At 36.6% G+C, this 14,968-nt stretch overlaps 1 protein-coding gene across 6 annotated transcripts in view; it reads right to left on the bottom strand.

Annotated features, from left to right (window-relative positions):
- The window catches only part of SUPT20H (SPT20 homolog, SAGA complex component), a 63,085-nt gene that overhangs the window by 13,779 nt on the left and 34,338 nt on the right, over positions 1–14,968 (bottom strand). For 3 of the 6 annotated variants that reach the window (XM_058165846.1, XM_058165847.1, XM_058165849.1), the window contains exons 15-21: positions 9,954–9,986; positions 9,146–9,263; positions 6,498–6,606; positions 5,744–5,926; positions 3,585–3,897; positions 2,906–3,060; positions 1,878–1,936 (exon numbers count right to left, since the gene is read on the bottom strand). In XM_058165846.1, the coding sequence (XP_058021829.1) occupies positions 1,878–1,936; positions 2,906–3,060; positions 3,585–3,897; positions 5,744–5,926; positions 6,498–6,606; positions 9,146–9,263; positions 9,954–9,986 (970 nt within the window). The remainder of the gene's footprint in view (positions 1–1,877; positions 1,937–2,905; positions 3,061–3,584; positions 3,898–5,743; positions 5,927–6,497; positions 6,607–9,145; positions 9,264–9,953; positions 9,987–14,968) is intronic. The other 3 variants (XM_058165848.1, XM_058165851.1, XM_058165850.1) reach the window with 2 other exon arrangements.

Here is a 14,968-nt window from a genome sequence, read left to right as displayed (position 1 = left end):
GAGTAAGGACTGCCACTGGGGTCAGGGAGCAGAGCACCAGGAAACAGGGCGGCCAACGCGCGCATACTACACACACACAAACACAGAGCCAGCTCCTCCCTGCCGCTGTTGAATCTTACTTCACCGCACTGAGTCCTTCGGGAGAAGGGCGGTATAATAATAATAATAATAATAATAATAATAATAATAATAATAATAATAATAATAATAATAATGATGATGATGATGATGATGATGATGATGATGATGATGATGATGATAATGATAATAATGATGATAATAATAATAATAATAATAATAATGATGATGATAATGATAATAATAATGATAATGATAATAATAATAATAATGATGATGATGATGATGATGATAATAATAATGATAATAATAATAATAATAATGATGATGATGATGATAATGATAATAATGATAATGATAATAATAATGATGATGATGATGATGATAATGATGATAATGATAATAATAATAATAATAATAATATTCAGCCGTGCTTCGCTTTGATGGCAGCCTGACGTAAAATGGGGGGCAGGGGGATACATACACGGTTAGGGAAAAATAACAAAACAACGTTTTGGGCTCAATTGCAGTCTTAAATTGAGGACTACTTGCAATTTGAACCTTATTGGACACTTCATTCCTGGAGGGTTTTTAAAGAACAGACTGGACAATCCTTTGTCTGAAACAGTATAGGATCTCTTGCTTGAGGAGTGGGGACTGGACTAGAAGATCACTGTTAGTTTGGGATATGTTCAGAGCCCACACATCTGATGACATAAAAAAATTGGCAAAGTCATCTCAAGTCACTTTGGCCGTTATTCCAGGTGGGCTTACATCTGTATTGCAGCCCCTAGATGTCAGTTTAAATAAACCTTTCAAGGACCGTGTGCGAAGGATGTGGCATGAATGGATGACATCTGGTCAAGCTCGTCTGACAAAAGTTGGAAATCTGAGAAAGCCAGACATAGAACTAATAGCACAGTGGGTTCGTGATGCATGGGAAGATATTCCAGAGGACATGGTGCAACGTGCCTTCAAGAAATGTGGCATTAGTAATGCTATGGATGGCAGTGAAGACAGCGCATTGTATGAGAGTGACAGCAGTGATGATGACGACTGTGAACTCAGTGATGACGACAACGTATATGCGGATAACATCACAGAAGCTGAAGTAGCTGAAGCTCTGTTTGGACAAACAGATGATGAGGAGGAGAACTCCAGTTTTGAGGGATTTTAGCTCTCGTTAGCTTGGTTGCTGTTACTTTTAAAGATACTGTATTTTTGATACCATATTCTTTTTGGGGACCCCCTTTTGCACTTTTATTGTTTTTCGTTCAAATAAATATTCATGTTATTTTACTTGGCTCTATCTTTATTTTTTACATTGACCAGTAGCTGCCTCATTTCCCACCCTAGGCTTATACTCGAGTCAATAGTTTTTCCCAGTTTTTTGTGGTAAAATTAGGTACCTCGGCTTATATTCGGGTCGGCTTATACTCGAGTATATACGGTAATTAATTAAAATAATAACAAGGACAGTGAGATAGTTAGGCAGAGGAATGGTCTCCTAACCCCAGTTACAAAATCTCCACATTTTTGCAGATTTGAAATAGAGGATTGGCTTTCCAGATCCACAATTTCCTTGCCTCAATGTTTTGCAATGAAAAAAAAAATATTTTCACATTTTTCCCAACCTCATATCAAGAGAAACATATATCCTTCTATATTTTTGACAGGATAATATGTTTTACTAGTTAGTCAATGACATAAGGGTTTTTGTATTTACATCTAACGGTAATTTTCCCACTCAATGTCTTGAGAAATCATACAGAAAAACAGGCCCAAATGTATTATCATACCTGTAGAAGATTCAAAGGGCGAAGGCCTGGAGCATTTTTTAAACCAAAAGGGACACCTGCTGAGATTAATTTAGGTAAGAAAATGTTGTGCTTTTTTCTTCCTTTTAATTACATCTGAAGTGGAAGCGAACAGTGTAACTAACCATTAATATTGACAAAAGCTATTTTGGCTATTTCAACAGAAGCAATTGTTTTTTTTCAAAATATCTCCTCTAATGAGAAAGAAAAAAAATGATGAGTTTTAAATACAAAAATATTCCAACTTTAAAGCTCAGTTTTAAAATTTGGAATATTTTAATATTTAAACCTCATAAAAATTATATGAGCTTTAAAATTTAAGTAGAGTTAATTTGCACTGAAACTGTACAATGTATCTTGTTTCAGTAAACTGAATTAAAACACCTTAATACTTAAATCTTAGCAATGAATCAAGCTTTCAGAGTACTGTAGTTTTTCTCTACTGCCTTGTCAGGGTAGAAGAAGGCATATACATGAAACAGAACAAAATTAGCTTATTATATTTATATTACTTCACAAGAATTGCTTACAAATCCTAAATACAGTGCACATAAAATAACTGATTAAAAATAGAGCACAAACTGAAAGCATAATAGCAGATAAAATATTTTGCAAAATGCTAAAATTATTAAACCAATGTAGGAGGTTAAAATGCTTACATAAATAATTTTAATTTTAAATCAAAAACTTGCTTAACAGCAGGTTATTTGGAAGATCAGTGCCATCATATAAATATCAACAGATGATTGAGAAGAAAGTAGAGTTACCAGAAGCTACACTATTCTATAGAATGAATCCTTCCGGCACGCATGCCATAGGTTCGTCATCATGGCTCTAGAGGATTGCCACCTAGGGCAATAGTTTTAATTGTAAATCAAGTCCAAAATGCCCATCACTACATACTATCCAATTTACTAGTTAGTAACCTTCTAGTTTCTTTTCCCAAGTTGCACTTTCAATAGGTATCATCATCATCATTCCATTTCAGCATGTCCGATTTTCATACTGACCTGGCTGAGAGGTATGCTGCATTGCAGCAGGGAGTGCATTTGGCATCAGATTTCCTGAAGGTAAAATATTACTCAGGTTTATACCTGCAGGGGGGGCTGCACCAGTACTACCCCCCAACATGGGATTTGAACCACTCATTAATGTTTGTGTTCCACTGTACAAAAGGAATAGGTAAGAATTAGACTAACATGGTATGAAATAATATGCAGTTTTACTAATCAAGTTACAACAAAATATTTTGTTTCACTTGAATAAAATTTATTCATATCTATAGTGCCTCATATTCCATCCCAAAGCTATCTAGAGCATATTTAAACAACATAACATGTGAACAGTACTCAAGGAATGAACAGAATGCCAGTGCTCTCTTTATTCTTAATTCTAATTCCATGATGGTAAGAACGGAGGACAGATTATCCCCACACAGAAATAATACAATAATAAAAATACTAATCTAAACCAGTTTTCTAAAATTTACTCTAAAAGTTTACTTTTTGTATGTTCACATAATTATGATCATCAATTAATGTTTAAAAACATGGAATGAAATAAATGCACTAAAATATGTTAAATTTCATTAATTGGCTAACCCATCTCAAGTTTATCACTCATCAGTTGGCTCACAGCAACATGGAACATGATTGAAAGTAACTATAAACTATAAAATAACTAACTTACCACACAGAGCCCACTACATTGATGAAGTTAAGTCCTGCAGTGTTTGTCATGACCTGGTTGGAAGATGTTCCTGTAGTAACGGAAGTTACCATGGTGGAAAGAGGAATGGTCATTACAGGCAACGCCTGGCCCAGAGACATTTGCTGCTGAGCAAACGGGGTAAGCAAAGTGGGCTGAGGGGTGAAGCCTGAATCTTGGGGTGTAAGGGTACCAGAATGGGTAATCAGAGTTGAGCTCTGAGCATCAGCAGGGTGTGGGGTCGATGAAAGGGTGTTGTTTGGAGTAGGTGTAGCTGGCTTAGGAGTTCCAGACCCTGCTCATTGAGAAAAATAAAAAGCACTCGTTTGTTATAAAAGGCCAGTCCTTTTTTAAAACTAAGGTTAGTGGACTCTTACTTAACTTGATATTTTACTCCACTTTAAAACACTACCACCAGCCCAGCCAATTCTGTTAATTATTGCTGTTTCAGATGAATGAAGCATATGGCACAAAAATACCACAATGCTTAATCTGCAACTCCAGTTCTATTTATTCCATTAAATCATTCTAACATTGTTGGCACATTTACATCACTCCTCTGCTATTAACTTTCTCATGTCAATTTCAGTATTTAAAATATTAAAATGCTATAAACAATAAATCTAACATTGTAACATGTAAATCTTCTAATATCTGCACAATAATGTAACATTAGACAAGCAGCTTGAATAAAAATCTGGACAGTGAAAAAGAAAATACAAATAATTATCCATCACTGGTTTCCTTAACTTGCAGACAGAAAGAAAGCAACAATTAATGATTGCATTTAAAATGTAAAATTGGCATGAAGCAATATCAGTGGAATTAAGACAAAGAATTTTGTTCTTTTTTTAAAGCATTCATGTTTTGCAGAAAGAAAAGAAAGAACTATGAATGTCTAAATGCTGGGGGCCAAGTATACAACAACACTTATACATCTAGGAAAAAGAACACTCCTACAAGTTGAGTGTGGTTCCTCATGAATATGTGACATGCCCATGTAATTTTCTTGACATTGCCTTCTTCCAGGAAATTATTTTGACTTCCAATCTAGTCCCTGGGATTTCCCAGGAACATATAAGGAGTGGAATGAAAATTAGGTGAATTGGATAGTTGGGGAAACTTATCAGAGCTCCTTTTATGTTTCTTTGTGCAAAACTGGAAGGCATAAAAATGACATCTGTTAAGCCCCCTTCTGACAATTTTAGATTATGCAACATGCAAATCACAGGACTACATTATGCAGCAGACAAAGAACTGAATAGACAAATGTCTAAAAGATACTCTAAGGCAGGGGTGTTAAACTTGTGGCATCACGGCAGCATCAACTGATGTATCGCCACTTTTTCCCATTTGCTAAACTGGGCATGGGCGTGGCCAGCATGTGACGCATCTGGCCCACTAGCCGCGAGTTTGTCAGCCCTGCTCTAAGGGATCCTTCCCCACCTCCCATATATTTCAAAGGGTGGTTAAAAACCCACAGCTGTTATTTTTGTGAGATTTATCAAACTAATGCTGCTGAAAAATCCAAACCAGCTTTCTATCAGTTCTGAAGATATTTAAGAAATTGCACAAATATCCTGAAACTATTCTTATATTTTTGATTTGTAATGATTTTGATATCAGCAATAATTTGTAAAACAGTATAGGAGTGTTTTTAAAAAATCAACTTATAAACTTCATTTTATTACCATATTGGGACTTGATCATGTTATATACACAATATAGAGATACAATTACACCATAAATGATAACATTCAGATAGTTTTACTTTCTTAAAATATGCAAATTAAAATTGGTCTTAATGAGCTACTGTTGACATATTAGTGAAAAAAGATATGTATTTTGGAAACTTTTATGATTACATTAATATCAGGCTGTATGAAAGACAGACCTAAGTTGGTTGCATAAAATGAGTCAAAACGTATACACAGAAAGTGCATACATATATAATTATACAGAAGAACCAAATACAGTTACAGCAAACAAAGTACATACAGTGAACAAGAGGCCTGCTTTGTGCTACACAATTAATACACAATTTAGGACATGTGATATTTAGTTTCTCCAGATCATCTGGTTAGGAAGTTTATCATGAGAAGCCTATGAAGATTTAATGGAGAATTTAGGGCGGGACTCACTTTGTGAAGCACTTGCAGGAGACACAGAAGCCGAAGAAAGCATGCTCAATTGGTTCAGATCCAGAGACTGCTTCCGAGACACACAGGGAGGCTTAGGAGGAGGAAGAGCAGAAGAAGGAGGAGGAGGAGGAGGAGTTGGGGATGTGAGATGACTGCTTGACTGCTGTGGACTAAAAATATTACCTGAAAAGCATAATTAATAGATGGATTTGTTCTGTGAACCAACATCAAAAAGAGTATTTCATTTTCTAAAGTTGTTTCCCCAGTTTTGCTACAGTACATATTAGTTATGCAGTCCAATATTTCCTTATAAAAAGGATGCAGACCGCCTTACTTATTTGAACTTGTTTGGAACATAAGTAACTTCTTTAGATTGCAGTTTCACTATTCCTACTGGAAGGAAACTGAATATATCTTTTTTCCCTCCTTCCAAGCAATATTACTACTGTGAGAAATTGTCTGTCACAGCTCTCTGGAAGGCTGTTATAAAGTCCTGTTTACCTAGTTTTCAGTCTGCTCATCTATCAGGTGAGTGACAGGATATCGGAGAAGGCATATTATTATTATTATTATGCAAGGGGAATGTGCTCTGAGTAACTTGCTTGCAGTTGCCCATACTTTTCTTATCAATAAGATTATAAATATATGTTCCCATTCCCTAAAAGATTCACTAACAAATCTAAACAAGTAAAGCACAACTTATTCCACAAATATCTTCTCAACACACAGGAAAGTGCTTTGAAACGATATTTACCTGAAGAACTGCTTGCTGAACTTGAAGGTAGCTTGATGGGAGGTGGTCTGTGTTTCACACCTTTTCCCAACACTGAAGACTGAATATAACCTGCCACACCCTCAGTTTGCTAAAAGTAAGCATACACTCTTGGAGTCACAAGAAATCTACAGAGGTAATATTAACAAACAAATATGGAAACTGATATGCCAGTCAAAATTAGAATATATGTATTTTCTCAGGAATGGGAATAATTATTAGTAGAAAGAGTTTTCCTGAGTTGTTTATTATATACCTAAAAAGAACTCGCTTTTTCAGAATAAGTTATTTTTAATCAAACCAGTCAAATTAAGAAACATGTTTCCATACTGCAAAACACTTTCATCTCACATTTTGTCATCATTTAAACTTTGAGCCCCGAGCTTAATTCTATGAAATTAATTCAATTCTGAAGCATTTAATAATGGATCTGATGATATTAAATGAGTTAAGATACAGGTTGTCATATTATTATTTTTATCAAAAATTGAATAAGAACTTGTTTTCCAAGTCGCTAAAAGAAAAAAGAAAAAGAATCCACCCAGCTCATCTTTTCATCTTTAAAACTATCCCAACTGTTTTAATCAACCCTAACCCTAACCCCTAGAACATGGGCTATATTAAGATATGTGGACTTCAACTCACAGAATTCCCCAACCAGTGTTGTTGCTTGGGAATTCTGGGATATCTTCATTATTTTCCCATCACATATTAATTTTCCCTTCTAAATGAACACTTTTCATATTTTTTCTATTAAGGAGGATGATGTTCATATATGCAAATGCTTTCTTTATTTGTTAAAGTACATATAGTATAAAAGATTAGGAAAGAAGATTAAAGTGAAAGTGAACAACCTTCTTAACTTTATGTACTGTATGTTTCTCCTCAAGCCCTCACCTCAATAATCTAAAATCATAATGGCTTGCCCATTACGACCATAAGTCATGGCGGTTGTCAAACAAGGCACCCACATGACTGTCTCACTTAACAGCCACAATCCCTGTTCTCCCCACTATGATTATTAAGCAGAGAATGGGGTGCTCAATGGGTGGGGGAAACCCTGGGAAACCTGGCGCAGGCCCAGGCCCACACTGCACCTCCTCAACATCCCAGAATCTCCCCCCAAGGCATACCAGTGGGTCCCACACCTATGCTCCTACCACCACACAAGCTTTGGGTCTGCCTCCTACCCCATTGGTCTCTGCAGGCTTTGGACCCGTCTCCCACCCTGCTGGATTCTCACAGGCCTTGGACCTGCTTCCTACCCTGCTGGGTCCCCCACCATCCTCTCCCCATCATGGCTCAGACTATTTACATACTGCACAAATCGCTTTGGGGAAGGAGAACTGGCTGATCCACCCCACAGCTTTCCTAAGCAGGGTGGGGGCAGGCCCAAGGCCTGCAGGGAGTCAGCCAGGTAGGGGTAGGCCCAAGCATACTAGTGGGGCAGGATGGGAGAAAGGCGGGAAATGTTACAGCATCCCTGTGTCACTCATAAGGGTAAGCCAAATTTTGTTCATGTGACCATGAGAATGTGCTGCAGCATGAACTTCAGATATAGGTAGTAAGTTCAGTGTTATTGGAATTTTGGATGGTTGCTGAACACAGTCATAAGTTGAATATTCTATTCTGAATAGTCTATTCAGATCTATGACCATCAGACAATTTTTTTCTTGATACTTTTTATAGACAGTTCAAAAAGCACTGACTTTATCTGCACATTACAATAATTAGGAATTCTGAAAAATTGTGGCTTATAACCAATAGAAGAGAATATTTGTAACTCAGGATTGAAATGTAGGGTCCTTGGTGCTCTTTAAGCTTGGTTGATTTCTTGCAGACATTTCATTACCCAAACTAGGTATCACCATCAACACTAGTAAGAACTGGGATTTACTCTCAATTCATATTCTAGTGGCATGCCCTGTCAGTGTTGATGGGAGTGATCTATTGTGAATGATCTTCAGATCGATGTAGATAGCCATGCTTTCATTTTGTTCTCCCCACTTGAAGGAAATAAAATAATAATATCTTTTTGTATTCCATGAAAGCAAATTCTTAGCTTATGATTTAGGAGCCTTGGTGGCACAGTTGCTAGAATGCAGCATTGCAGGTTAACTCTGCCCATAGCCAGTAGTTTGATCCTAATTGGCTCAAGGTTGACTCAGCCTTTCATAGCAATAACAACAGTGCTTAGACTTCAGAAGGATGGAAGTCAGCCTTGAACTGGTGAGTATTGAACTGTTAGCAATTGGCAAAGTAAGCCTGCATATCACATTCTAGCCACTGTGCCACCACAGCACAATCCTTCCAAGGTCGGTAAAATAAGGACCCAGACTGTTGGTGGCAATATGCTGACATTGTAAACTGCTCAGAGAGTGCTGTAAAGCATTATGTAGCCTTATACTATTGCTATTATGATTTAGTTGATAACATGGAGTAGTTAATTTGTTACATACTAGCACCAGATGATAATAATTCAATTCATCTATAAAGAATGAATAGGTGAAAGTCAAGAAATTAAATCACTAATAAAAAGTGAATTTGCATGCTTTTTAGACGGGGCTTAAATGAAACTGTGATATTTTTAAGAGTACAAAGTTATCCTCTAATACTTTAAAATAACTTACTTCTAGTTCCTTCCCAGGAGAAAGTTGACTGACATGGATTGAGCCACTTGAGTTATGAAAAATCTTCACAGGACATTTAGCTTCATTTTGAACCAGCTCCTGGTATTGGTTGACTACTCTATAACATGAAATTAATGTCTTTCATGAAATTGCAGAATTTCTATCTAGATAATGAACACTAGCAGATACCTGCTTATTTTTATATTTCTGCTGGCTATTAATTTCTATACATTCATAAATTAAGGGACTGAATAAAAACAGTGTATTTAAGCTTACTAAAAGTATTCCCTATGAAAGATATTCTACTCTTCTACACAATCATATTTTAGAAACAAATTCTAATTTAGCACTTTTCTTTATTCTGAGTTCAAGGTTTGAGTGGATTCCAAGAATAGTTCCCGAGTTTCTGTTGTAATTGCAGTATATAATGACAAGACAAGCTTTGGAATACAGAATGTGCAATTTAATCAATAAAGGATTATACCTATCTTTTAAAACTACAGTTCAGTTCTTTTGTTAAATTTTCTGCAAAACATTCCATGCCACACTAGTGGACAACATCCTAACCTTTCACCCCAATACTCGGTGTTAACTCCAGAGCAAACACAGAATAAGAGACACACTATCCTATTCTGACAATGTATGCATTTGATGGGTGAGAGAGGTATATTCTACACAAAGATCATGGGTTTTAAGACAAACTTCATTTCCAAGGAAAAGAAGAAAGAAAACATAAGGCCAATCTGGGTTTTTGCAAGAGCAAACCCAGCTACCTATAGAATCGTGCAAATAGTAACCAGGTACTTACCTTTCTGCTTCTGACTTTGAGCCAATAAGAAAACTGTAAACAATATAATATACTAATTAAAATTAAGTAAATATACAATATAGATTATATATGTCACATCAACTGAGCTGAACATACATGATGTTTGCTTAACACAGAAACCCAACTTCAAGCAGTATTCATCTCTGATAGCTCACTGGCTGATTCTTTCTCTTTCTCTCAAACGAAATTATATGAACTATTACAAAGCATCAGCAATGAATGTCCAGACAGGGTTTAGAGATATTTCACATGTAATTGCTGGAAAAGGATGCTGGACTAAATGTAGTCTGGTTCAGCAGGATTCTTTTTACAAGAAAAGAATCTTTTTTATGACCAAAAACCTGGATAACAGCCATCACATTCCTTAAATTATTTTTGCCAAACAAATATCTTCCAAATATTTCCATTGATACCTCTACTACTCCCTTCATCATGAACTTGCTTCTGCTACACATCATCCATCCTGACTTTATTTATTAAGGTCTGCCTTTTCAACTGAACATACATAGCTACGATGTGTGGAAAGTTCCTGTTCTGCCAAAAATACAGGAGGCTGAAAAAGACTTTACCAGATAATAGTGTCTTATAAAAGTATAGCTGCAATTTTCAGAAATATATACAGTGGATACTTTCAGAAACCATATTATAGGTAGTCTTCAACAGTGGTAGTCAACCTGGTCCCTACCACTCACTAGTGGGCGTTCCAGCTTTCATGGTGGGCGGTAGGAGTTTTGTCCGATACTGAAGCACTTTCCTTTTTTTAAATTTAATTGACTTTTTAAAAAAATTTCATAGCATTATTTAAAAACATTTTCATTAGGTTTTCATAAAATTCCCCGTTACAATTTACATTTCTGAAAATATATTATTTGTATCACCTGCGCATAAGTTTAGTTCACGTTACATAAGTGAAACTAAATGACACTATAGTGCGACCGCAAACAAAAGAGCCTCGTCCCAGAATAGCTCGCGCATCTCCCCCCACACCACCCAGCTGTAACAGACAAGTAGAACTGGTAGCCGGCGCCCCCCCAACCCAATCCACGATGCGTGTGAGACATGCGCAGACAATGATACACAGTGCATTACTGTGGAATTGGTGGGCGGTTAGAAAATTTTACTACTAACAGAGAGACAAAAGTGGGCAGTAGGTACAAAAAGGTTGACTACCCCTGACTTACAACAATAATGGAACCTGCCCATTACTGTCATAAATGATGAAGGCTGTTAAGCACAATGGCCTTAATGATGCCTACTCCCTGCTCTCCCTGATATGGTTGTTAAACACCAGGAGGATTGTTAAGCAGAGCATGGGGTGCCTTGGGACTCACCCAGCTGAGTCCAAAAAAGAGTCAGTCAAGCAGCAAAAAAGTTTTGCAAAGCCAAAAACAGCCCAGCTGTTAAAGGAAGCAAAGAAAATCCTTCTGGTGGTTGTGTGGAAGGTTGTTTGCAAAGTTAAGGATGACTCAGTGCAGCACATGCACTTCCAAACCAGTAGGGTGGGTAAATAGATTTCACCCCTGCATTATGGTTAGATAAAAGTCTGGTCTGACAACATGAAAACAATTAAATCTATTTTACTGCTATCAGCCTACATGAAATTGCAGCTAAAAGATTACTGAAGATCTGAAAACACACCAGGCACACAAACTGAAAATGAAAAGAAGCCTGATCACAAAGTAAGAGTCAGGACAGGTAACCCAGAACCCATGTGATGTCAGGAAAGTGAAAGTTGAGAATGAATTAAGGTAAGAACAATAAGTATCAAAAAAAAAAGGGGGAGAGGGGGTGTGGCCAGCGTCGCAATGGAACGGCACATTCCGGGGCTCTGGAAAAAAGCTGAATCCTATCTGATTGAGGGGATCCCCAGAGGTCATAGCTGTCCTGTAGGAACAGTGAAGAATGGAGATGCAGGCAGGCGGAAACAGGGGAATTGCAAACCCCCTGAAGTGCCTGTAACAGCTCCGACCTGGTAGCAAAGGAAGGCAGCCATAGGAGCTGCCAAAAGCTGGAGCGGCCATACGGGAAGAAGGAAAGGAAGAAAGAAAGGCGATCATCTGGGTGAGAACAGAAGTCTTGGAAACAAGATTCCTTTTATTTTTTTCATCTACCGAACTTAAAAAAAAATTCTTTGAAAGTTGTGGCAAAGAGGAGAGGGGAGGCAGAGAAATAAGGCTACTTCCCCACTTCCGGAATAGCAGCAAGAAGGCAAAAGCCATTAATAAAGACTAATTATTAAAAAGATTAAATTGATTTAATGAATTGAAAGCAGATTGGACAAAGAATCACAGCAAGAGAAAACTAACACGGAGATAAAAACATGCTACAGAATATACATGAAGACCTTAAGTCAAGAATAAATAAGGTGGACGGAAGAACGAAAAAAATGGAAGGAAACATGGAAAAATGGAAGGAGAATTGAAAGAAGTTAAAGAGATGATAGGAAAAAATGAACAACGACTGCAGTTAATGGAAGAAAAATCAGAGGCAACAGAGAAAAAAATTGAAGAGATGGACTATAAAATTACAACCATTGATAGAAATCAGGAAAAAACAATTATATCCCTCGAAGTAAATAAAGCTGATTATTATCTAAGATTCCAAAATATTGAATGGGAAAAAGGGAGAACCTACTACAAAGAAGATTGCAGAAATATTAGCAGTAGTAATGGAAGAAAGTAAAGAAGTAATTTTAAGTGGAATTGATGAGATATATACAGGATATACAGGATATGCAATGAGAAATAATTTGCCAAGAGAAATTCATGTTAGATTTACAAAAAAACCAAAACAAAACACTGAGAACAGAGATATTGCAAATGATGAGAAATACAACGATAAAACACAAAGAGAGAGAAGTGGTGGCACTAAAACAAATTCCAAGAAGAGTGAGAGACCTAGGAAGAGCATATCAATTTCTTACAAAGTGTTTGATAAAAAGAGGGATAGATTTTAGATGGCTGATTCCAGAAGGAATACTGGTGAACTGGCAAGAACAAAAACACAGACTAGACTCAACAGAAAAAGCAGAGTTATTTTATGAACAATACATAGATATTCAAGAACAAGAAAAATTGAGGGATGAAAAAGAAGATAGACAACAGGTTGAAAAGAAAGAGCAGTCAAGAGAGATGACTAAAGAACAAGAAGAGAGAGCAATAAGGGAGGGAGCAAGAGCAAAAGAAATTAAAGAACAAAGAGAGATAAGAGTGACTAGTTCGACAGCACAAGTAAATAAATAAGAAATGGAGGAAGAAATTAAAGTAATATCTCTGAATATAAATGGACTAAATTCGGCAATAAAAAGAAGGAAGATATTTAACAAATTAGAGAAGTTAAAATTAGAAATTGTATGCTTACAAGAAGTCCATATTAGAAAACAACATAAAAAATTTCTGGAGCGAGCAAAATTAGGGATGTTGTATACAACATTGGCTTCTCAAAGTAAAAGAGGAGTGGTATTTTATATTAAACAAACAATTCAATCCAAACAAATATTTGAAGATGAGGAGGGAAGAGTGTTAATGGTAGAAATTGTAATGAACTATAAAAAAATATTACTTGTGGGAATATATGGTCCAAATGGAAATTAAGAAGAATTTTATGCAAAATTACATAGAAAAATATTAGAATATGAATATGAAGATATTTGTATAATAGGAGATTATAATGCAATAATAGACAAGAATTAGACTATAAATCTACAAAAATGAATAAAAAACCAAGGAAGACACTTCCGAAAACATTTCATACAATGGATGAATTAAGTCTACAAGATGCCTGGAGAAAGAAAATTTAAAAGAAAAGCAGTACACATTTTATTCAAATAGGCACATGTCATGGTCAAGAATAGATATGATGTGAATGTCCACAGATTTAATATCTAAGAAATATAAGATTGATATAGAGGCAAATATATGGACAGACCACAATCCGATAATGATGGTATGGAAAGGCCAAAGGAAAATAATGAGATGGACATTAAATCAAAATGAAAAAGACTTTATACGATATATTAAAGCTGCAGGCATGTTTTGACTGCACTGATTGGAATATTTTTGAAGATACCTCTGCAGACCTGGATGAATTCACAGATACTGTAACATCATATGTCAGCTTCTGTGAAGACCTATGTGTACCTACAAGGAACTTGCGAATATACAGCAACAACAACCTTGGTTCACACCTAAACTTAAGCAGCTATGACATTCCAAAGAGGAAGCCTACAGAAAAGGTGATAAAATGCTGTACAATCAGGCCAGAAATGCACTAACAAGGGAGATCAGAGCAGCAAAAAGAAGCTACTCTGAAAAGCTAAAGAATCAGTTTTCAGCAAATGAACCAGCAAACGTGGAAAACTCTTAAAAATATCACCGGCTATGGCAAACCTCCTTCCCAGGCTGAAGGTAATCAACAACTGGCAGATGACCTGAATGAATTTTACTGCAGGTTTAAAAGGAAACTACAGCCACCTATCTCCACAACCCCCATCTCAGACACACCAACAACAGCCAAGCCTCCTACAACTGACCCCATTTCATTGGGTTCACAACCCCTAGTGATCACAGAAAAGGAAGTGCAGGACCTATTTCACAGACAAAAGCCAGGAAAAGCTCCAGGCCCAGACAAGATAACTCCTTCTTGCTTAAAAGTCTGTGCTGACCAATTGGCCCCCATCTTCACCCATATTTTCAATAAATCACTAGAGATGTGCTATGTTCCTTCTTGCTTCAAACGCTCTGCCATCATCCCAGTGCCGAAGAAGCCCACCATCAAGGAACTGAATGCTTTAACATCTGTACTATGAAAACCTTTGAAAGGCTAGTGCTTTCCTACTTGAAAACCATCATGGATCCGCTGTTAGACCCCCTTGCAATTTGCATACCGATCAAATAGATCAACAGATGATGCTGTTAATATGGCTCTGCACTACATCCTACAACATCTTGAGTCTCCAAAGACCTATGCAAGGGTCCTTTTTGTAGACTTTAGTT

The sequence above is a fragment of the Ahaetulla prasina genome, chromosome 2 (genome assembly GCF_028640845.1).
Source record: "Ahaetulla prasina isolate Xishuangbanna chromosome 2, ASM2864084v1, whole genome shotgun sequence".
NCBI lineage: Eukaryota > Metazoa > Chordata > Lepidosauria > Squamata > Colubridae > Ahaetulla > Ahaetulla prasina.
The sequence above is the reverse complement of the archived record's forward strand: the minus strand, read 5'-3'. Positions and strand labels throughout refer to the sequence as shown.